This window comes from Choloepus didactylus, chromosome 17, assembly GCF_015220235.1.
Source record: "Choloepus didactylus isolate mChoDid1 chromosome 17, mChoDid1.pri, whole genome shotgun sequence".
Lineage (NCBI taxonomy): Eukaryota > Metazoa > Chordata > Mammalia > Pilosa > Megalonychidae > Choloepus > Choloepus didactylus.
The window spans coordinates 41,017,567-41,043,696 of record NC_051323.1 but is presented as its reverse complement, the minus strand read 5'-3'; the positions used below and the strand labels follow the sequence as shown (position 1 = coordinate 41,043,696).

Below are 26,130 nucleotides of genomic sequence, written 5' to 3'. Positions count from 1 at the left end.
CCTGATATATCCCAGAGTAATTTGGGCAGAGAATAAAAAGTATTTGCAAAGCCACCTTGAGGGACTGGGGGGAAATGTGTAAATATTAAACCCCCCCCTCCCCGGGGGATTCCTGATATTCTCATAAGCACTGGTGACTATCAGTTAGGAGGCCAATCCCTTGATCTTGGGGCTTGCCCTTATGAAGCTTGCTACTGCAAAGAAGAGGCTAAGCCTACTTATAATTGTGCCTGAGAGTCACCCCCAGAGAACCTCTTTTTTTGCTCAGATGTGGCCATTCTCTCTAAGCCAACTGGGCATGTGGACTTGCCTTCCTCGCATATGCTGTACACGACTCCCAGGGATGTAAATCTCCCTGACAATGTGGGACGTGATTCATGGGAATAAGCCTGGACCCAGCATGAGAGAACTGAGAAAGCCTTCATGACTAAAATGGGGAAGAGAAATGAAACAAAATAACATTTCAGTGGCTGAGAGATTTCAAATCTAGAGTTAAGAGGTCATACTCAATGTTATTCTTTTGCAATATATAGACATCCCCTTTAGTTTTTAGCATATTAGAAAAGCTAGAAGGAAATACCTGAAGCTGTTGAACTGCAATCTAGTATCCTTGATTCTTGAAGTCAATTGTATAACTATATAGCTTACATGGTGTGACTGTGTGATTGTGAAAACCTTTTGGCTCATACTCCCTTTATCCAGTGTATAGACAGATGAGTAGAAAAACGGGGACAAAGGTAAAAATAAATAATAGGGGTGAGGAGGAGATGTATGGGATGTTTTATGTTCTTTTTTACTTTTTTTTTCATTTTTTGGAATAATGAAAATATTCAACAGTTGACTGTGATGGATGCACAACTAAATTATGATACTGTGAACAACTGTACACTTTAGATGACTTTATGGTATGTGAATATATCTCAATAAAATGACATAAAAAAGAATCACTGAAGTAAGAAGAGTCACAAAACATGGATGCTGAATCATATTCTGATCTTAGAATAGGGTAACAATAAAAACAACATTTTCTCTGGAAAAAAAAAAAGCCATAAATGTTAATACACAACTCACAAATTCTAAAAGATTTGTGCTCAGTTTTTGTAACTAGAAACCACAAATAATTTAAGCTTACCAAACACTTAACATCAGCTAATTTTGTTTTCCAATTGAATTTTTGGGATAGCACTGGATTTATTGAGATCAGTATCTACCAATTAAGACACAATATAATCATGAATGCTGAGAGTGGATTACTCCACCATTATAAAAGCTCATGCATGGATGGTATAGCTTGGCTTTACACTGGGAATTAATGGATCAACATCCAGTTCTGATTGCAATTATCTTACTGTGTAATTTGGGAAAATTATCATCCTGGTTAGGATTTCTCATCTTCTAAAAGGGAGACATAATATCATTGCCCCTTTGTCTCAGAGAATTATTGTAAGATAAAACATAAGGATGTCTTTTTTCAAGTTGAAAATTAAATTAATGCATTAATTTAATGTAGTAATCTATAGCCCCATCTCAGTTAGAACTACTAGCCCTGGCATTCCTGGATAAGGAAAGGGAGTAGATTAAGTGGATTTGGGAACTGCCTTCACATATAAAAAACAACTACTGATGAATAAAAGATAGGGCTGCTGGAAGAGTAGGATAAAGCTTTTTTGTTTAAAAAATAGGGCAAATCTTAAATATATACTAAAATAAATGAGAGACTGGAGTAAGTTTGGGGGCCCTTCTAAAAACTCTTTCCTTGTTTATGTTCTCTGCTCACTAGGTATTCCCTACTCAGATCACCCCAACCGAAATTTTCACCATCTCTGACTCTAGTGCCCTTGATCAAAATGGCAGCCTTCAACCTAAAACATAAAGTTGAGTGCAATCTAACTACATGAAGACATCAATCTGGTCCCAGCAAAAAAATTTGAATAATAAACTGTTTCCTTTGGGTTGATGGCCTTGGAAGCAACAGTATTATTTTTTTTTTTCTTAAACAAATGTGTCTTTAATAATAGAATTGTTATAAAATTATGTGGGAGAAGATTGTGTGTGTGTGTGTGTGTGTGTGTGTGTGATATGACCTTTTACCTCTTAATATGCCACTCTACCATACCATCTCCTAATATGCCCTATGAGCCCTAGGCATAAAAATTCTTTAAAGTAATGTGTTCTGTAAATTACAACAGATTAACTTTGTATATAAATGTTATTTAAAAAAAGAAATGGAGAAAGATATATGAAAACATTTTTCCATTGCCTCTAAAAAGAATGTTCACAATCTATTTCTACCCCCTCTCAATCGAAAGCCTCACATTTAGTTGTAACAACTTGAAATCCCTTCTTCTCAGTAGGGCCTTAGGCAAAGCGAGCTGTGCTGGGAAAGGCCAGAGATGTTTCTCACCACAGGGCTAAATTGCTCTAAGGTACTTTTGGCAAAACTGAACTTGTGTGCTTTACTCATATGAAGCTGTGGGATTTGGAGTGTTTTAATGTAATCCACAAACAAAAGAAAAAGATCTGAAATGCTGGCCATAGCCCTGAGGATAATAACCTCTAACAGCAGTTTTCAAATATTTTAAAATAACACACCCCTTTCTTTGTACAAAATCTTGAGAGAAAGACCAATATTAAAACAGATAAAAGGCTATCGCCTAGTTTGAATCTGGTCAGGGGTTTTAAAGTCCTCCTTTCTCTCTGCTCTTTTCCCCCAGTGACAGTTCTAAGAGGCCTTCCCAGAACTCTTTGGCTCCATAAAGCACCACTTGAAATCCACTGGCCTTACATGATTTCATGAAATTTAGAACTGAAGAATTCAGTTTGTTTCATAACAGCAATTTGATTAAAAAAGGTGATACAAGTCAGAGTGGCAAGACTAAAATACATGGAATTAAGAAAATAAACTCTGTGGCTATCAACCTAGTCTACCGTGCACCCCCCACTCTCTCTCTTGGGTCTTGCAATTTAGGAAAGGCTACCTTGAAGTCTCTAAGTATAAAGATTCTATACAAGTATTCCCCAAATGGATCAAACTTCAGACTTGGCAACATTAACGAGGTTAATGTGGATCTCTTCCAAGTATGTTGTGGAAAAACTGTGGTGGGAAGCAGGAAATTATTGGGGCAATACAAAGAACATTCTTTTATGTTCCAGGTCGACTCTTCCATCTACTTGCTGAATAACATTGACCAAAACACTTGATCTCTCAGTTTCTTTACTCATAAAACAATGGGTCTGCACTAAAAGAAGTAAAAGATCTGACTTTTTCTTTTTAAAGGGGTTACTATTCCATATTTCATCTTGATACATACATTTTTTGCTAGGTAAAATGAATTAAATCATCACCTGTAAGAGTCCCAAATTTCCCTTATGTTAGAATCACCCTCCCAAACCATATTTATAATTTTGTCTGTCTGTTGAATGTGTTTCCCTAGGTGTCTTCTCAGCATCTGACAGAAAATCAAAGGAATTGTCCTATAGACTTTTTCAGAAGCAAGACCTTTCCAGTTACTAGTATTCTGGCTCTTAATGTCACTTCCATTTCCTTCCTTTCATTTTTCCCATTCTTTCAACTTTTCCAATGTCTTCATCCATTTATTTATTGAGCACTTACTTTATATCTTGCCACATTTTAAGCACCATAGAAGAAACAAGACCCAGGCCATGCCCTGAAGGAGTTTTGAATCTGATTTTTTACATTTGATCCCCACTTTCTGTTCCCATATTATTATCACAGCTCATGCCCCAATCACTTTTCACCTGAACACTTTTCACAAAATCCAAATTATCTACCTTATAATCTATCCTCTCTTTCAACAGTATGATTTGCAATTAACTCTGCCATTAAGATGTCAAAGTAGGGCTCTGATAATGGCACCCACATAGAGACACAATAATTGGGTGTATACTGATTATAAAATAAGTTTCTAAACTAGGGACATAAACTCAGATAGCTAAGGCACCAGGTAAGCAGTATCACTGTGTGAATCTGGTTAGGACACAACAGGGTTAGAGCCTGTGGAGACACAGAGAATGCAAGCCTTGCCCAAGGCAATCAAATTCAATTAAAACTAGCTATAGCCATGAACCAGAATGCTTCCAGATGCTTGATTCTAAACCTTCCCTCCAGCCACAACTGTGGCTCAGCCACAGCATGTTGCTCACCTCAATCATGCTCTGCAGGATGAAGCTTCAGTGCTTTTGGTCATACTGTTCTTTCTTCCGGGTGCTCCCTTCCCGGTTAAGTCTATCCTCACTTCACACCTCTTCCAGTCCAAACACTACTTCCTCCAGGAACTTTCTTTTGTTCTTCCATTAATAATCTCTTACTTCCTGTCTTGTTACTGTATTTTATTTTTACATACTTCTAAACATGGCATATTTATGCTCCACATGGTACCTTACATAATGCACCAAATAAAAGTGTATTGAAGTAGAAGAGCAAGTGAATAAATTACTTAAATATTTAATAATTTACTAAATACTACTAACTTTCCCAATATTGCATCATGATTTAGAAATAGTCTATTAAATGTCTGGACAAGGCATTTAACAAATTTCTTTAGATATATTTTTATACTTAGAATAACTGAAGAAATATGATCTGGCTAATAGTACAGAATCAGCTGGTTGGTGTTACACAGCAAATTCAGAATAATCTAACAATCGCTGTTGAAGTGTAGTCCTAGTGGTAGTCTCATGACTCTGCTCTCTATCACAATTTTATCCATTTTTATAAAACATCATGTGGATGCAAATAACATCTGCAAATAACAAACAGATGAAATTACAGATCAAGAAACAAAACAGTTTTCCATGGGCTGAAATGGAAATCGGGAGATTTTCCCTTCCATCTCCTCCCCACCCTGACTTTCTCTTCAGTACTCTATACTTTCTCAGTAATGACACCACCATTCACCTAGTGACTCACAACGGAAATCTGGGAATCAGTCTTCACTCTAGCCTTCCCTTCATACTCACATCCAATTAATCAACAAGTCCCATAGCACCAAACTCCTGAGCATGCAGCAAATCTATTCCCTCTTCTCCATCTCTGATACTAAAACAGTAAATCATAGTTGCTTTCCTGTCTTTTACCTTCAGTTTTATGTTCCTCAAATCTGTTCTTTTTATAGAGTTATTTTTCTTAAAGGCCAATCTGATCATGTTCATTGAGGCTTTTCATCACCTTGACCCTTATATGTTTCTCAGATGCATCTTTTAGACTTCCTCGTTGCATTCATATTTGATTGTTTCCAATTCTTAGAACTTGCACTTCCCTATCACAGCTCCATGACTTTACTTACTGCCTGAAATGGTTCCACCTGTGGTAGGCAGAATTCTGCCCCCCCCCACCCCCGCAATGATGCCATTAAAGTAATCCTCAGAATCTGTGAACACATTAGGTTATAAGACAGAGAGAAATGAGGTTTTAGATGCTATTAAGGTGGCCAATCAGCTGACTTAAAACAGGGAGATGATCCTGGATTATCCAGGTGGGCCCAGTGTAATCACAAGGGTTCTTAAGACTGGAAGAAGGAGTCAGAGAGGCAAATTAAAGGGAAATGTGACTGTGGAAGACAGACCAGAGAGATGCAAAGTTTCTGGCTTTGAAGATGAAGGAAGGGGCTGAGGCCATGAAGCAAGAAATATGGGTGGCCTTAAAAGCTGGAAAAAGCAAGGAACAGATTCCTTCCTAGAACCTCCAGAAAGGAATGCAGTCCTCCCGACACTATAATTTGAGTCCAGTGAAACCCATGTTGGACTTCTGACCTGTAGAATTTTAAGATAATAAATCTATGCTGTTTCAGTCACTAAGTTTGAGGAAATTTGTTACCACAATGATAGAAAAATAATACGCAACCCAACCAAGCTAATCTAATGAACAGCCAATAACTTTTATCATAGGGCTTTTAACTGTTAATGAGACTTGCATGTGAAATGTTTTTTTCCCCTACTGAGCTATAAATCTCTCTAGGACATATATCATGCCTTATTTATTTCTGTATTTATAACATCTTACAGAAGACACTTAGTAGATACTTAGTTTCTTTTTTGAATTACTGAAGATGTAATTGAATAGAAACGCATTTCTTGCCTTGAAGTAGACTTACAGTATCAACTATTAGTAGAAAGTGAGAAGCCTGGCTTACCAACAGTTCATGTGGAAAAAAACTAGGAAGTTTCAAGTGACCAAAGTTCAGTATGATTCTAAACAGCAATAGCACTGTCAAAAAACAAAACAAAACAAACAAACAAACAAACAAAAAAAAACACCTTTGATTTCAGGCAGCACTAACAGACATGTTATTTCGAGGACCAGAGAAGTAAAACTCCCATTTTATTGTATCCTGGTCAGACATCCGGGATATGGTGATTAATTTTGTATTTGACTTTAAGAAATATCCTGGCAATTAAAGCCTGCCCAGAGCAACCGGGGGAGAAAGCTGGTTGGGGATGGGAAGAGCTCCAACACTGTGAAGGACGTACAGAGACTGCGGATGTAACATTTGGAAAATTTAGGTTATGGGTATGGGGGTGAGAGGATGTATTTATAGAAATTATCAAAAAATATGTGACTGAGAAATTAAAAACACAGAACACAGCAAATTGGAGACACGCAATAAATATCTTAAGAATCTATAATATCAACAACAGGCAGAAGGCTAATTGGCAATAGTTTCCATAAGCAGATTTGAATTCAGATGAAGAAAAACTTTTTAATAATTAAAACTCTGCTTAAAAAATATTACTTTGTGAGGTAGCAAATATACCCTTCTTCTAAATACATCAACAGAAATATAAGAGTTTGCTGAGCAGTCATTCGAACTAGGAAACATAAAGTTTTGGTCAAATTTGTGATTTTATTATCTGATAACTACATCCTTTTCCATTATAAAACAAATTCTGTAATTCTCTGATTTGAGTTTCATAACTGCCTTGATTTAGCATACATTATCAAATACTTTCTGGCTCCTAGTAAATTGCTACTAACATAATAAATGTTATCCCAGGATCAAAAGTGTTAATTAATCAATCAACCAAGTCATTTGAATACACTCCACCCAAGCTTTATTTACTCTCTCATGTGTATCACTCTCTCATAAGTTCTATATGCTTTCTAACCCTCCAAAACTCACCCTGGAAGGGATTTCAAGGACAGGAAAGGATTATGATTTTTTTCATTGTATATTCTCTTTTAATGAAGAAAAGCAATTAAGTAAAACAAGAAAAACAAACTGAGCTTTTTCTTACTTAGCAATCTAGAATAAAAGCCTTATCTGATTTATGCTAAAACTAGTTCATTGTAAACATTATTTTAATACTCAAATCAAAGAAGTTAAAAATTAATTAAAGAAACACATGTTGCCTTTGTTATTTAGAAGCAAAAAAGCTGGCAGAGTTATTTCTAAGCATTTTTAGATTCACCTCAGATGTGATTTTTTTTCTTTCTGGAGAGTTAACAGTAATGCAAGTTTGAATGAAATGAAATGGAAAGGATGTATCACAGAATTTTTTTTGCAATTTATCCTTACTCTACCCTTCCCTTCCTTTCTCAAAATCTGTGACTCTGTGAGCCTTTAAGATATGTATACAAAGGAAAAATACCTTTAACTTTTGTTTCTCTCCTCCATGCAGTTTGTGGTTTAAAAAGTTACTTTTTGTTTTTCTTGAAAATGACTTCTTTGAAGTATTCATCTGTAACAGATAGCAAATACTCTACTACATGCCCTACTATTGAGCATTCACTAAGCTCCAGAAATATATCACAGGCTTTACAGCTATTTATATATTTAATAATAATAATAAGAGGTAGATTTTATCATACGCATTTTACAGACGAGTCAAATGAAGTTCAGAGTAGCCAACCTTCCTAAAGCCATAAGCTAATGGATAATAAGTTTAGAGTCTAAATCTGGGTCCACTCAACTCCAATCTCCATGATCCCTGGCTATATGCTTTTGAATCAAGATTTATTGATTATCTCCTACGTACTAATAGCTGTATCCTCAAAACAAAACTGAAAATAACAAAAACCTGCCTTCGCATTCTAGTAGCAGTGACTGACAAATTAGTAAATGCAATCCAGCAGGAGAAGTTTATAATGGACATATATAGGAGTGTAGAAATTGTTCTAAAGATGGGAAGGATAACCCATTTTGCCTAGTTTGGGGCAGGAGGGTCAGTATATGCAATGATTGAATGTATACTGCTAACAGCTAGTTCTTGACTAAAAAATTGTTTGTTTGTTTGTTTTCTAGTTTCTTTGGCTTCTCCTGTGACTTCAAACACCAGTCAAAGCCAATGTGCTAATGGCTTCTAGCTCTACACAGATCCATGAGGCTCACTCCAAGGCTCAGCCCATCTGATATGTTTCACTCATATTAAAATATTCTTGTCTCTTCTCCCATATCCTGGGAACCCAGCTTAAAAAAGGGTGTTGCCAATTGAATCCCATCCCCTGCTGAAGATATGTTCAAATCTTAATCTGCATTCCTAAGGTTGTAAATCCATTTGTAAATAGAACCTTTTGAAGATGTTATTATTAGTTAAGGTGTGGCCAAATGGAATCACGTAGACCTTAATCCATATGACTGGAATCCTTACAAGCAAATGAAGTTCAGACACAGTCAGTCAATAGAAGCTAAAAGTCAGAGGAAGCCAGAAGTAGAAGAAACCAGTGAGAGAGAGAATGCCATGTGACAGAGGCAGGGATGCAAGTCAAAGAAGCTCAAGGATTATGGCAAGCCAGCATCAGAACACTTCAGACTCTGGGAAAAAGTATGGCCTGTCCATAGCTTGATGTTGCACCTTTAACCTCCAAACCGTGAGAAAATAAATTCCTGTTCTTGAAGCCAAGCCATTGTGTGGTATTTGTCACTGCAGCCCTGGCAAACTAAGACAATGGGTAAATTAGTTAAAACTAGGTGGCATTTTCATATACTATATGACAATTTTTTGTCAACAGGGCAGGGCCCATGAATGATTTATCTTTGACAAGGAGATATTTTCTCATGCCCCCTCAAGTCATAGGTATATGTAACCCTCTATGTGCAGTTTCCCTCACTACTGAATATCCTCCCAGCTTGCTCATTACTCCTCTATACATTTGCCACTTGGGGAAATAAATAACATCTTGTTGTTGTCACAGTGACTACATGATCACATTCTTTTCTTGTTCCCATAAGAGCTTAGCTTTCTCACCTACAACACTCTCCCTTTCCTTTTTTTTTTTTTTTTTTTTTTGGTATGGATACTTTTAACCACTTCTTTTGTAGAACTTTTTTTTTAAATATCTGAAAATATATCTCCATATGAGATACTTTCTATGTCTGGGACTGTCATTTCTAAAACAACCCATTAAAAAAAAAGTCTTTTCTTTTTTAAGAGACTCCAGAGACCAAATCTCCACCCCCTAAAGCATGCCCTTTGTAGAAACTACATGTAACTTTTTTTTTAAATATCTGAAAATATATCTCCATATGAGATACTTTCTATGTCCGGGACTGTCATTTCTAAAACAACCCATTAAAAAAAAAGTCTTTTCTTTTTTAAGAGACTCCAGAGACCAAATCTCCACCCCCTAAAGCATGCCCTTTGTAGAAACTACATGTTCCTGTTCTACTTAATGCCTCTTTTGGCACGATATCCAGTAGGAAAATGTCATTATAATCAACTTAATCCATTGTCTAGAGATATATTTATGGCATATTTTTATTTGAACCCAGCATTTGCTGTTCAGTTTCAATCCTAAAATATATTGAAAAGCATCCAAGGGTGGCTACCAAATAGAAAGTTTAAAAGCTGCCACATACACAGTTTGGTTTTGTTTTCTTAAAGGACATGGTCTAAACACTACATAATGAAAGTTTTAATGGACATCACAGCAAGGTTTGAAAGAGTCCAATGATATCTTTACTAATGTGAAAAGCAACTGTTCAGTTTCTGGGATAAAGAAAAGCTTCACTGAATAACAACATCCTCTTTTTCAGTTCTTTCAGTGCAGAAGCAATATGAGGGCGAGTTAACAACTTGTACATGTCACTGCAAGGGGGAAGAAAAACAAAACTTCATCACCGTGAAGGGTAAATCATCACCTCTTGGAGGCCGAGGCCAATTAGCTGAGTTGGTAGCACTCTTCCTAAAATGGCTGTGCATCAAAATATTGGGGAGTAGGGGGCAGCAAAGGGGTGAGGAGACGGGGTTTAAAAGTACCCATTCCAGAAAGCTTGGCCCTGTCTATGCTTTCTGATTCTAAGAAAGGAATCTGATTCTAAAGGGGTCCCTGAATCTTTCATTGTCTTTGAAATGTCTCTGTAAACTGTAGAATATTGACTATAATGCAAACGATTCTTGCCCATAGAAATGCAAAATGTGTCCAGTGGAGATTCAGTTGATTCCTATGGATATTAACCACTTTTGTCAGTTTTGCATCTATTAAGTAGATTTATTTAAGCATTCCTGATTGCCTGTATATACATGGTATTTTGAATACTCCTTTGAGCTGTTTGTAACATCTTATTGGTTCCCTCATTAACTGATGAGTTAAATAAATTTTTTATCATGTTCATTAAAAAAAAAAAGTACCTATTCCAGTCCACCATAGACCTATTGAACAAATTTTCTGGTACAGATAATTTTGTATTTTTAAAAATGTGCCCCAGGTTATGGGGAGAACAGCAGGCAGTCAACTTGTGGAAACACTGAGTCAGAACAATGGTAATGAGGACCAAGGTTTATAAATGCATTTGAGAGCTTGTTCAGATTTCCAACAGGGAAGTGAGCTACTTGAGCACCCTTGATTAAAGAGTGGTCATCCTCTACATAGAACATTCTTCTAATTATATGTGTGCAGTAGTTGAAGAAAAACAGTGACTTAGCCTAACAGGTCATTAAATTACCCTTATAAATAGTGAAAGGACCAATGCCAAATCAAATTGTCTTCACATTCATCAGATCAAGGATTGGCTTCTTTTTGGACCAATCATCTCTTTGCTTTCATAGCACTGAATGATTACTAACTTCATCCAGTCCTCTGTCAAAAAATGTCACTAGTCACAGAAGATATAGATGGATTAGTGAAAATCCAACCTTACTGCTGGGAAAGAAACTGGAAATGCATGCCAGGCTGATTGTCAGTCAGATAATTCATTCTTTTATCTAAACAAATAATCACTGGAAAAAACTGCCGCAAGAAGTCATCATATAATTCTTTGAAGTCAGCACAGCATCAAAAATATTTGTTCACTACGCATAGCAGATTTCTGGCAGATTTTGCTGTAAGCAATGTGTGAAAACCTATGGTTAGCTTGTAAACCAGGATTTCCCTGTGAATTGGAATCACAATTGGCCAATTTAGGGATTTCCATCCCTCTGGCAGTGCTTTAACCCAATCTAAATTTGATTGTTTCCTTGAATGAAGTAATTTAATTTTCTCCAAATGTCTACTGACTTTATAATGCCAAGTGCACAAAATGAAATGAAAACTGGGTCAGATGACTAGGTAATTCAGCCAAAAAATAAAATATTGGTTAGAAACCCCATATAACATGAGTAGTTTTAATTTCCTGAATTATCTTATTGTCTAGGTAGCCTAATTTCCTAGTCTATATTTGGATGATGTAATCAAAACTTTCTTTAAAAATGAGAGAAAATATTATTCTCAATTCACAGCTCTGGTAACATCGCTGTACTTTTCCTTACTTTTTTGAAAAGTAAATACTAATTATTACTAGGTATTACTTCAGCTGCTACTATTCGGAATGGGTTATAATGTGGTCATAGGTACCCAGCAAGTCACAGGCAAATACAAACCAAGCAGAAAAGGAAGAAACGCATTTTGTGGCACACATGCTTTCTACAAGTAGGTATTATGTGAATGTGAATGTGTAAAGGCATTTAGAATGTCCTGAAAAATGTTAACTATTACCTTCATGCTTATATTTCTTAACGCTAGAAATGTTGAAAACATCCATTCTGAAACACTGTAGCTTTACACTGTGTATAGCACTCAGAGTCCCACATAACCCAGAATCTCCTTGATGATTTCAGTAATAATAACTAAGACTGAATGAAACCATTTTCTTTTTATTTCCCCCCAAAAGGAAAAGTAATATGACACTACTTTAAGTGAAATATGGCCTTAGGCACCATGGTTTTGTTGCTGTTTTTAATTTAGAGATTTCCGACCCTTGTAGTTCTTTAGCACGCGTTCCATAGCTTAGGAAATCTGGCTGCTGAACTGAACTCCTGGATAAATATCTAGCAGAACATATGAACATTTAGCCCTGGACTGGGAAAAAAAGTGAAAGGCTCTTTGGGTGTATATAGCAATCTGAGGACCTGAGAAAAATTAATCTACTCCATTCATTGAGACATTCCCACTGTCACAAATTGTCAAAAGACAAGTTCCTATAAAAGTCACAAAGAATCATGTGATTTAGAAGCCAATCTTCCAAGGACCCTCTTCCTGTTACCTATAAATACAAAGAGACAAAAAAAAAAAAAAAGATGAATTATTATCCCCTTCTTAAAGAAATTCTCCTTTAAAAAGGCTGATTATTAGAGGAATTTTGAAGAAAAGCACTGATCATCAGTGGCTGTGGGAGCAGTTTTTGAATACCTTCCAGAATTCCCCAAGTACACCTGGATTAGACAAGGAGGAAGGACGATAAAGAGGGCCACGTCTAAGACCTCCTGACAACCAGTACAACCAGCAAAATTCCGTGGTTATTAATTCTGTTTGTCCTTCATTGGAAGATTTACCTTGGAGAAATAAAGAAATTTGAAAATCTGTCCTATGATAAAGCAAAACTAACACCCAAAGTCAAATCCAAAGGGAAAATATACAAACTTGGTAGCCAATCCATCAGGCAGTCATTAAACAAGTATTTATTGATACCTACTTGTGCCAGTCACTATTCTAGAGCCCCTTGAGAATCCATCAGAGCAGGACAGCGATCTCTTCCCTCACAAAGCTTATATTCTAGAAGCAAAAGGGGGGAAGGAAGACATGCTAAGAAACATGTCTTAGTAAATAAACACACTAAATGATAAAAGTATGCTAAAAGATTATAAGTGCTATGGAATAGAAACTACATCAGTGTATGGTGGTGAGGAAGAGGAGCAAACTGTAGGATTAAGGAGGTTGATCAGAATAAACCTCACTGAGATGGTGAGATTTGAGCAAAACCTTGAAGTCTGTAAATTAAGTGTCTCAAGGTAATTAGAAGTTATTTCTCCAGCAAAAGCAACTATCTAAGAGAAGTACTTAATTAGCTTTTCCTTAAAACTTTGTTCTTCTGGTGACTTAGATGGTTAGTAGCAGGTACTACCATATATCACACTGTAAAGTCATAATGGGGAAAACCTTAATTCACAAAAATGTTTCCCCAATAGCACTCCCACTTCATGAGAAAATATTTACCACCCTGGCCCCTTCACTCCATATATTTGTATCTAAAAACAACACTTAGCCAATGAACAAATAGATTTGTTCAAAACTGATGAAAGTTCATTTCAGTGTCAACAGTGTATGAAAGAGAAAAGTGAAAGTGTGAAAAGTTACAGAAATATATGAATAATTTTCATTGAGTAGAATCAACTTTAATGCTTTATTGTGCAAAAGCCTTCTGTAGTAGTAGGTAGACCATCAACATATCAGGTCAGTGATAACCTAAAACAATCACAGAACCATAAAATAATTATAATAAAAATAAAAATATCATAAAATAATTATGGGAGGAAACTATTGATATGTTATTGCTAAACCTTTAACAGATTACAGATAATTAGTTTTTTAATTATTTTAATCTAAAAATGCCTGGTAGTTTTTTTTTTTTTATTGTCACCATTGATAAAAATCATCTAAGCACTTCTGCAATTTGTCATATATCATCATTACCTTCAACAGCAGGGTAATTTTATTACCCATATTACAGATGATAAAATTTAGAAACATGAGGCTGAATCACTTATCCTAGATCAATAAAGAACAAAGATGGGATTTCAATCTAGGCCTTATGGCTTCATGGTTCACGCTCTTATCCACCACACTGTACCAGCTCACCAGTAACAAGATGGAGAATTTTATTCCTCTAAAGAGAAACTTTGAAAAAGAGAAGCAATGTCATCCTAGACAACACTCTATTATTGAAATCCTTTACACTGCCTCCAAATTTTTTTAGTATAAAATGAAATCCTGTTCTATGATTACTGGTGTGTAACCAGAGGAAAGTCTTTGAAGTTTTCTTAAGATTGGTTATTCTATATCAGACAATGTTTTGCCTCTCATAATAAGCAATATCTTGTATCATATCACCTAGTTCAGAGTATCAATGGTTTATTTTAGATGATCTCTTTCTAATGTTCTTGCCAGCTCCAAAATCCTACGATTCTAATGAAAGATCCAAATTTCTTTAATGTATGAGCTAAGCACTGTGAGAAATTACACAGTTGTCCAAAACCACTGGTCAACCCAATTTAATAAATGGCATCTTGCTCACCTAAAAGTGTTGATGTTAGTTTAAAAATTCTATATTAACAAAAATACATTTTGAAACGGATAAGATAAATTCATTATTTTGGGGGAGAAATCATTCTTTTAAAATGCAGTATGTTATAAGTGAAATGTTTTGTTATTTGCAACATATTTCATAAAAGCATCTATAGTTAAATGTACTATCTTATTCTTTAAACTATTAGAACATGGAGAATCCTTCCTGTGCTTTTCACTGAGGATAATTTACTACAAGTCTAATAAAGTCTTTGTTTTGTTGATTAGTTATTCAATGTTATCATTGTTTATGAATGTACAGAGATGTGGGAAACTTCATCACAGAGCCAAGAGCACACAGTTATTATTAGCACTAAATGAGCTGGGATTATCATTAATACTAAACATAATAACAAGATTGATTAAATCACAGCAAGAGATAATGCATAAACATATAAACTTCAAGTAACTTTTCTTGGTTATATGCAGAAATGATGTTCTTTATGCTAAAGATGAACTGCAAAACAAATATCCACATAACCTTCTATGTGTATGATACAGATGAAGTAGATATTTAAAATCTGATTTTATAAGGAGAAATTTTGGTTGTTCCAAGTTCTGTGACTGTGAATTGGGAGCACCCAGTACTGCAACAACAGAAGACACAAAAGACAATTTAAAATAAATTATTTCTTAATTTGCATATGCACAAATCATAGGCATTTCAGTACAATAAAGTTCTCTCAACATTTACAAACTCTTCCAAACAATGCAGAATACTCAATATTATGAAGCTAAATTGGGAAATATAATTTAAGAATCCCTACAGAAGAAGAAAAGGAAACACTGTATTTTCAAAATGAAATTAGTTCCACAACAGAAAACACAGCAAAACGTATTTAAAAGCTATAAAACAAACACATATCATGATGTTGGTGATTGGAGGCTGGGAACTTTACAAACAAATTAGCTATATAGCAACACAAGAGTTCAAAGATAGTAAGAAAAATCATGGAAACAAATGAAAATGTAAAAAATTACTACATGATTTATTGTTCTCCAAATATTAATAGATATCAAATCTTTCAAGAGTAAATATAATAAAATAGCTGTGATATGATATAACAGATGAAGTTTTAAACACATGATAATACAGATATTGCTCATTAAAAGCTGTAATAGAATCAACTATATCCAGCAATAAACACAATTAGTCTTGAAAAAAATGTATGTAGATTTTCCTTATAAATTATTCTACTTTAAGGACTACATTTTCATTCATACAATAAGGCTTCAATACTTTTAAAATGTGTAATTTTTATGCTCGAGAGTTCTACACTTAATATTTTGGACTTCTAGTAACATGAGGATCCTGGTTAATCAAACACTAAATGTTTATTTGAAAAAGTCAAATGAACATTTATTTTGAAATGTGGTGTAGGATGTATAAATGCAAGGAATACCAAATATGCTCATCTTTCAAGACAAGGCTTACATTTTTGGCTTTGGTGAGAGCTAACAATCCAAACCCAACCTAAACACAGACACTATGGCATATCACAGTTGATATTACAAGGTTAAAAATAGTCATGGAAACCACATAAGATATCATAACACTAAATCTGAATTTTAGGAAAACTAATGTACACGTTACTGCATGAATAGTGAAAGAAAATAAAATTTGATTATTTGCCACTGTGACAAAGAATCACATTAAAAATTCTGAAATACTTAAGCACAAAAAACATTGACTTTAGTTCCTTACAAATCCATTGCTGTTCATGTGCTAAAGCATATTAAAGTGATACTGGAATGATGTCTTATTAGAAAGAAATATTGCAGCATTAGGAAAGGATATGAATGATAGGAGACAAAAGAAAGTTTAGAGAAAGAGATGGAGAGGATTCCATGTAATCTGTTACTAATATACTTTTTGATTATTTTCATAAGTTTTCTCTTCCCTCTTCACCTTTAACGTGGTCCAATCCACACCTCCATGAACTCCTCTACAGCCTCCTTCCAAGACACACCCCCAAACACACACTTAAGTTAGAAAAAATGGCAAATTCAAGATACAGTAATAACAATGTCTGAGAAATACAATTGTTGACAAGAAAGAGATGAGCTTCCTGCTCCCATTGAGCTTACATTCTGGCAGAAAAAGTTCACATTAAACACATAGTCACACATACAAATATGTAACTATGGGAAAAGTAAAGGCCTCCAGCAATCAAAGCACCAATATTTAACTGACAATTATTAATCGGGGCTCCTGAGCTATTAACCAGCCATTACAGCTGAGTTTGCATGTTTAACTTAATTTGACAATTACTGATTTAAATGGTCACTCACTTTTCTCAGACAACCATTAGAGTAAATACTTTAAAAATCATTAAACAAATTGTCACAATAAAGCAATCAGTTAAACACAAACAGGAGAAGGAAAAAAAAAAAAAAAACAACAACTAAATTCCCAGGCAAACAGATAAACTTAAATTCTAAACAGATGGAGAATAAAGTTAGCATCAACAATGGTCCCAACAATAACACCATTGACAAATTTCAAGCCAAAAAAGAAAGGAAATGCAATTCCATAAAGTGCATTTGGATCCATCTACCCACAACCAACAGAAGGTTGGCTGTGGATAAAATCTCTCTTCAGCCATCCCAAAGAAAACTCGAATTCATTAAAAAAGAAGTTTATTCTTAATTGTATCCAGGTAAAGGTGACATATCCTTTTCAGACAACATGAAAATAAAACCAAATAACTGACTCTAAATTTTGAAACAGAATGACCAATTGAAACCACTAGGCACCTCAGTTTACAGGAAAAGTGAGAAAGCTTGCATTTATACTCGTCGTGATTCTGCCTGCTTTGTGACTGCTAAGTTGCTTGCTCCCTAACAAGTTACCAGTGGGCATAGCAGTTTTGTCACGGACAAACAGTAATGAATTCTGCAGTTTCTAAACCCAGAAACATTAGGAAGTATGGAAGGGTCTTCACCAAATCTGTAAGGATACATCATAAAATGATACAAGTATTTATCTCTGGGAATGGCCTGGGAACGGCCTGTGAAGAAGCATGAAGAGGGTTATCAAAAGGAATGTTCTTTTTACACACACTTCTTTTTTGTTTTTCGTTTTTAATAAAATGTGTTTGTCTCTTATTGGGTGTTTAAAAATTTGGAAAATATTTAGCAATCTACATAGAAGACATCACAAGGACAATGATGATGTTCTTGAATTCAGTTTCACTTCTGGATTCAAAAAGCACACATTTGTCCACACAGGCTTATTACAGACTCCCTGAATTGACCACAACTACAGAGAAAAGTGGTATCAAGAAAAATGCTCCAGATTGAACCCTGAGGTAGAGGTTGTGAGCATGAGTTTACACAGCAAAGCAATTATTTTAAATTGGCCAAGTTTAATACCTATTTTATGCACAACTAGGATTTTGACTTGATACGGGATGCTACAATGCAAAGTTTCTTGACATTGTTTGACTCCTCCAACAGGCATGACACGGAAGGCAGGGATATTTACTTGAAGGGAGACTCCAATTCATGCTATCTTTACCTTTTCTGAATCCCTATCTCACTTTGTATCACTCTCCTACCACTTCAATTATTTTCATTTATATTAATTTGCCCACGTGCCTTCATTCCCCTATTACATCAGCACTCTTTGTGGATGTCCTGTCATAGTCATGATTCTATTTTTGCTACAGAATGCAGATTTGTTGAATTAATTTACTAATTAAAGAAGACTTACGAAGACTCACATTTCTCATTTCCATACTTCTAATTATTCAATATATAAAGGTGACCACTCTTATTTGGCAAATACTCAAGCCCATATTAAAATCTGCCTTCTCCATTTAATATCAAAGAACTTCCTGGTCCATTAACAGAAGAAAAAAAGGAAAGGAAAACTCAAATTTGTGTCCTCTTTAGGTTTGTGTTGATTAAGAAATAAAACTTGAGGAAAATTGGTGAAGTAAAAATATAATGTTTGGCACAAATGCTAAAAGAAAATATTTTAAACTGACATAGTAAAACTGATTGAAGTTAAGTGACACTTACATTAATTACACCAAAACAAATATCAGCTGAGTGTAAATATGAACTGTTTCATATGTAGAGTTACTGTATAATTAGGAAATTACTTTGAGTTACTTTTCCACTAAATGATAAGTAAACACATGTGTGCATAAGGTTTTTGTGCATATACACGCATTTTGCAAATATATACATTCACATATACAAGTACATATACATCTATTTCACTTGCCCAGTAAAATAAAATATAAATACAGCTCCCTCTATGCCATTCTTAATCCTGTAAAAAAGACATATTGGGAAACGTTCTTATCAGAGAGGGCAGTTGATGGGAATTTGGCCTGAAGTAAACATATTTAGAAAGCACCCCAAATGGCACACAAAATCTGTGAAAGAATCAATAAGTCCTTTCATTTGCATAGTTATTAAAAGGCTTAAAGCAAGATTAAATTATATTATTGGAAATGGTTGACCAAAACACAAAAGGCAATAATAGCACATTTTCCTATCATTGGCTCAAAGAATCCACATGGCATTTATTTTTAAAACTCTATTTTACACAATTAAAACTGTGATATCATTTCTTACTTATTGCCTGGCTCATGTTCAGATGCTTTTTCAAGCAGCAAAGTTTCCCTGCTAAATGAGACAAATGTAAAGGTGCAGAACTGTGAGCTACAGTCCCAAGTCACATGCTTAAGATTCAGAGCATAAGAAAGATTCCGAGAATTCAAAGCTAAGACACTTTCCTGCATATAAAAAATGAAATAAAACCTAGAGACCAAGGGCACATTTACTAACACATGGTTAAAAAAAAAAGTCCATTTAAAAGGTATTCAATATAATTATTGCAGCTGCATATCATATACTTCCTTTTAGTAAACACAAATCTATACATAACTACAGTCTCAATGTGGATGGTTCTAAATGGCAAGCTAAACATGCTTCTGAATTTGTTATCAATGCCATCAGAGTACACATGCCTGACTTACCAAGTGATGCAGGAATGAACACCTGGTTGGAAATGTTCTTAAATCAAAGTTAGTACATACAAAAGATAAAATGGGCTTTTCTTGCTCCTGTTTTTCTCTTACATTATACTGTCTTTTCAAGCTATCATGGAGCTAACGTGCATATATGACATTTAGCAGATAATAGGATGATGAGCCCACAGCAGTCCCATTTTAATGCTACACATGTTTAGACTTACATCTCTATGTGGTACGTCTGGGCAGATGTGCTCTGGAGTTGAATGTTGGAGGATGATATGTTTATGGTGACTGCACTCATCAATCCACAGGCATTAATTAATACTGCAAAAACCGACACTGAAACCTGTAACTAAGGTCTAAATATACTAATAATGTAAGCATCTTAAATGAACATCACTCAAAAGCAAAAAGGGGTGAAATATTTTGACAGATTTTTCTTACCTTAAATACATGAACTATTCATTAACACACATACATACCTACCTCCCAATGCCCATAACCAATGCCAAAAAGTCTAAATACATTTGTATTACTCAGACACACTTAATTTATACAAATGGTATTAAAAAGAAATAAAATAATATAATACCTTTACTTTTACCTATGGATTTGATGAAATGGTTCCATGAAGAAAGGATTTCCAGACAACAAGAATAAAGAGAGAAACAACAATAAGAATTATGAATATATGTAAATGCATCACTATCTGAAAATTAAACATGACAAGAAAGTATAAATAAAGGTTTGAAGACAAATGGAGATGCAGTCAGCACATGTTGAAAATTCTGCCTTTTTTTAGGAAAGTTCATGCAAGGAAATTGGAAGGTCCATGCTCACACAAAAGGGAGACACATGATGACTCAAAGAAGAAAAATTATTGATTCCATGGAAGCCTACACTTAGCATTCTAGAAGCCAGAAGCCAATGATGTCTGCATGTTTTCAAACTGCCATGCATGAACGAAAAATGGATTCTTTCTGAAACAGCATGATAAACTGAGCGTCTTTTTTTAGATATTAACTTTTGATGGCTCTCATTTTTTCTTTACTATCACTCCCCCTGTATGCTGATAAACATGGAAATTTTCAATCACAATATCATATGTCTCATTTATTTGCAGATATTACAATGCAAGGAATGTAGACAAAAGTTGAAGGAGCAAACAAAATCAAACCAATTAAAGAGAAAAAGCACATGAAGAAATATGAACATAAGTTATGTATTTAATTTGCAGCCAGATAATTAGCAAGCATTTGCCATCTTTTGCAGTGATGGTCTGAAGCAGCTACAGAACAAGAAAACACTGAAAGCAGAGTGGAAAAGGAACAGAGCCCATACCTTGGTCGCCCATCATCAGGTGCGCCAGACCTTGAAGGGAAACAAGAGCACAGTCAGCAATAAACAAGGGAGCGTGGGAAGGCAGGGTTCTCATGGTGACAAAAATGTTCAGTGACAGACATCTTGTTTCCTGTGAGACATGTCTGTATCACAGAGGCAAATCAGAAAGCATTCTTTCAACCCCTGGCTGGAATGCTTTGGGGCAAAGAGTTACAGACTGCATTTTAAACACTGGCATATGCTGCACTGTGTATTTCTTCCATGTAAGTTGGAACGATCAAGATCATAAGAGCATGACTTAAAATCCAACCAATCCCTTAAATATTGCATCTGCCCTTTGTGCCTTTTGAAGAGACTGTTTTGAACATGTCCCCACAGGGCTTGTCATTCTTCAGTGATGAAACTACATTTAAAAAAACCCAAAGGAATAAATGAAACATGGGCTGGGTCTGATCTTTTTCCCCTCATCAAAAAATAAGCAGTTTCATAATTAAATGAAAAAAAAAAATTCTTAGTCACTCTGAAATGATAATGCAGAAATGTCTCCTTATCTGACACATGTAGCAATAGAAAAAACTTGTTCAAATACAAAAAAAAAAAAGGTCACTAAACATGCAGTTGTAAAGTTGGAATTTACTACTGAATGAAAGAAAAAAATCAGTTTTAAACAGACTCAAGTAATTTTCCATGGCAAACAAAATTATTTAACATTTACTTAAATGTTACTTAAATGTTAGCACCAAAGAAGTTTTCTAAAAGAATAATGGTGCATTCCCTTTGTTTATTTAAATCATTTATTATCTCTTGCTTGACAATTAACTTCAAATTGCAGATGACTTCTTTTTGGAAGAATCCTGCTAGTGTACTTTTAATAAATTCTTTCCCTGTACAAGGAGCAATATTTTACTGAAAGACTTGATTCCTGGGTTCCTTATTCAACATTTGGAAATAAAAACTATTCTTAAATCCATGTATATTTCAAGAATATGGGCAACTGCTAGTGCAACACAGTATAAATGTGTGAGTGTGTATTGATTTTAATAAAATCTGTTTTCATTTCCCAATGCTATTCCAAATAGATTGAGACTTCAAGTAACATCACATTATGTATTACGTGCATCAATAATGCAATAATCTGTTTTTTGTTTTTTTTGTTTTTAATTGTAGGAGTATTCAAACATCCTTTTAGGGCTGATACAGTTACAAATCATCACACAATTGCAATTTAATATGAAATTTATTCAACATTAATAGTTTAATATTTCCTGATATGTAGCATCTCTTTGTATCTTCTGACAAAAAATACATCTGCAGATTTAAAAGTTTATGACCTATTGATGATTCACGATTTTTTACACATGTGGAGGAATAGTGGCTTATCTGTTCAAGTTATATAACTTTTCATTTAATCTCATTGTTTACAAGTACTATACATAATTCCTAAGAACAGTTTATAATTTGTTTGCAGACTAAATCAGGAAATTATCTATGTATAAAATTCAACTTTTGGAAAATAGATTAGACAATTCTAATGGGTTTTAATACCACATTAATAAAGATGGAATTGGTAAATCCCAAAATTTACATTCCTCATACTAGACTTCCCAATTCTAAGGGAGCTCCATTATATTATCAACATCAAGGTATAAACAAGAATGTTAAAATTATGATTGAATAAACTTTACTACAATAGTTTATGGACCTACACTCTGAATATCTTGTCAAAATTCTGCATGGGATGAGTGTGTGTGACAGAGAAAGAGAAAGACATTCATGCTTAATAGGCTGATTTTAAAGCCCCTTGGAATGCAATTGGATTTAAAGAGAAAAGAACAAAAAATCATGAAACACTTTACAGGATGGTTAGGGAAACTCAAAAGAAGTAGAAAGACGCTTTTTTTTAAACTTTCAATATCAACATGCACAACTATATGAGACTGATTTTGAAAGATACCAAATCTGCAGAGCAATATCTATATCAAATTCATACTCATATGCAATTGAAATTATAGTATAGAAAACAGAAGCCATATATGCAGCCAACACCTGGAAAAATACTTATGATTTCTTTTGAAGTTTTAATCTATTTTACTTAAAAAATGGAACAGAAATGTTCAGTAGCTAAGAAATTAGAAACTTGTCTGTGAAGGCACAAATGTGAAATTGAATCCTCTTTCAATCAGTTCTGTTACCATGAAGTGTTCCTTTTTTTGAGACATAAAGTCTTGCTAACCTTAATGATTATTTATCTGTTACCTGGATGGGGAATCTTTTTGTAAAATAAAAGTTTTAATTCTGTAGAAACATAACATTTTACAGAATGACCGTCTTTCAAAATATTGCAGCAAAACAAAATAAACTATATGCCTTCCTCTGACATAACACTATTAGCAAACCGTCTGTGCTAGAACTGTTAATGCTGTGATTATATAAGCTGATAGAACATCTTTTTCCCTATCACAGTTCTTTGGCCTACCTAATTCTTTCTGCACATTTATTCTTCAAAGCTTTGGTTGGCAGCACATTGACTAATGCATTTAAGTTCCTTAAAAAGAAACTTGAAATAATGCTTTAGCTTGTTGGTTTCTACAGGAAAAATGCATAACTTTCTAAAAATTCCCTGACAGAGATAATTTCAGAAAACTTAAACAAAATACTAATATTTTATTTAACATGATACAGAATATTACAAATATACTTACCAGTAATCACATCTGAATGCTGTATACTTTCATTTCCACTGGCCAATGGCTTATTTTTAATCTAAATTTATGCCTCTTACTTATAGTCAGTATTTTATTCTTTGCCCTTTTTATATATCAAATCATTTGAAACTAAACCAATGGTTTTGAAATGACATAATGATACAAAGAAGAAATCATTTTGCTCAAGAAAAAAAATGGAGAAAGGATCATGCCCTGTTTTCCGAAACTGCAAAGAAATATGTTCTAATTTAAAACAAAAGAAGAGTATTGTATCATTTTCCCATATAGAACACTGCAATAAACATTCTATGTTTTCACATGGGATGCTGAAATCTTCATCAAGGGCTAGAGTCAATGATGAAGGAGGTTCATATACCTGGAGCTGAACAGGATTGAGCAGGGCTGTGTTCTATATGAAAAGTGATACAAAATCCAGAAATCAACAAATATTCAGAAAAAAGTTCAACTTACCGTTATAATTCTAAGACGTACTCTATTAATACTAAGAAATAAAATGCAAATGAGAGTGGGAAATAAGGTAGAAAGCACCCACCTTCCACATTGTTGTCTTCTGAAAGCACATGACAAGGAGGGAGAGAAAAGGAAAAACATTCATTAAGCAGCATGCAGACTGGACCTTGCCTCTGCATGTCTTCCTCATGCAAGGCATCAAACACATCATGCAAGTGCTCCATCGCTGTCACTCAAAGGGGAAAACAAAATCACAGGGCAGCAGGTTCCCTCCCTTTGGCAGCACTGACAGAACATGAGATGAAATTTCACTAATACCACCATGCCTCAGCAAACTCCTTAAGAAGTTTTTCACTTTCCTGAATAAAATAAATGTTATTCTTCTTGCATGTTGCTAGTGTGGCCTTTCTAGTAAATTATTTTTAAAGGTTATTTATTTATTTATTCTTTACAATTTTATTAGGTTCCATTTCTATATTCTGATTGGACTTGGATTAAGAACCTCCATTTAAAATAGTCATGCAATTTCAAGTAAAGAAACTCCAATTGTACCTAATATGTTTTCCATTTATCATCATGGCCTTTTAGGAATTTTATTACTGCAATTGCTTTCCTTAAAGCAACACAACATAAATTTATACAACTGAGATCCACAATTTATTTGGTTTATTTACAGCATGTTCATATTTTACAGCACATATTAATTTATTTTAGTTTGTTAAAATGGTAACTTTTACAAACATTCAGTAGGAAAAGGTCATCACTGCAAATTAAGTCCATTTGGGAGCTGTCCATTAGGCAAAGTTGATAATAATTTACTTACTCTTTACTTCTGTTTAAGATGTGAATATGGATGATGTTAATCAAGATAGTACCAAGATAAAGTGAACTTGCCCTTGTATTTCCATACACCTATTTAATATTTTATATTTTCATATATTTATTTATGTATATGTATATATGTACAGACACACATACATGCATACATTTTTTTTTTGTATTCCCAACACATAATCAATATAAGCACACAGGATTTAAGCTGCAATTAATACCTGCTGGCAATCCAAGTACTGTTTGGGACACAGCACTTAGCAGCCAGGTTAGAAATGGAAGGGGGAGTTATTTTAAGAGACTGGGGTAAGGACAGGTTTCAATCCTTATCAAAAACTTTCCTTAGTAATATATGCCAATGTGGGTATAATATATGCCAATGTGGGTATTACTAGTTTCATCTTCATATTTTATTTAATTAACTTTATCTTTTAACGTGGTAATTTGATCCCAAGTATTTTTAAAGAACAAAACAACATTAAGTTTAGAAACTTGACAGCAAAAAAAACTCTAAATGCACCATTAGGTTCAACAAATACCTTTTTAAAGGTTAAAGCTACTAATGTATTAAAAATTATCATTTTCTTTAAAAGTTTCAACAAATACCTTTTTAAAGGTTAAAGCTACTAATGTGTTAAAAATTATCATTTTTCTTTAAAATATATTAATTAGAAACTGAAACATAAAAACAAATATTTACTGATGTGGTATTAATATATCACAGAAAACAGCTACTGGATAGATGTGGGAAAGAACATTTTTACACAATACTTGGTTTGCTACAGCTTATTTTAAAAGGAATGACAAAAAAATGAGTCAAATATTTGGTATGTAGGATAATTTCCTATTTATTTTTAGTTTCCAATATACCAAATAAGCAAATAAACTGATTTTTTTTTCCTTACTTTTCAGTGGGCACTTTGGCCACAACATGGACACAGCTATTAATGTTTTGTTTTACTGCTTTATGTTGGAAATCATATTAAGATAAAGACTACCTTAATGTTTAAGGTAAACTTGAGGTTTCCATTAACTGTCCTTTGAGATTCTATTTCTTTTTGAGGCACTTATTTTTTACTAAGATTATTTAATATGTTGCATAAAACAAACAAAAAAAAAGGATTTAGAAAGAGTCAAACACTGAGATAGTCTGTCAACTACTCTGATATTGTTTAATTTCTGTAAACAAAAGGCTGCCAAATATGGTTGTATCATTGCAGTAAGGGATTTTGAGACA

At 34.2% G+C, this 26,130-nt stretch overlaps 1 protein-coding gene across 25 annotated transcripts in view; it reads right to left on the bottom strand.

The window, feature by feature from the left end:
- The window catches only part of NRXN1 (neurexin 1), a 1,176,176-nt gene that overhangs the window by 1,036,711 nt on the left and 113,335 nt on the right, over nt 1-26,130 (bottom strand). For 12 of the 25 annotated variants that reach the window (XM_037806663.1, XM_037806673.1, XM_037806658.1 and 9 more), the window contains exons 3-5: nt 24,145-24,162; nt 20,887-20,916; nt 20,138-20,149 (exon numbers count right to left, since the gene is read on the bottom strand). The exons of 5 other annotated variants lie outside the window; for them this stretch is intronic. In XM_037806663.1, the coding sequence (XP_037662591.1) occupies nt 20,138-20,149; nt 20,887-20,916; nt 24,145-24,162 (60 nt within the window). Of the gene's footprint in view, nt 1-12,374; nt 12,477-20,137; nt 20,150-20,886; nt 20,917-24,144; nt 24,163-26,130 lie in introns of those variants that run through there. 8 more of the 25 variants (XM_037806664.1, XM_037806676.1, XM_037806659.1 and 5 more) reach the window with 3 other exon arrangements.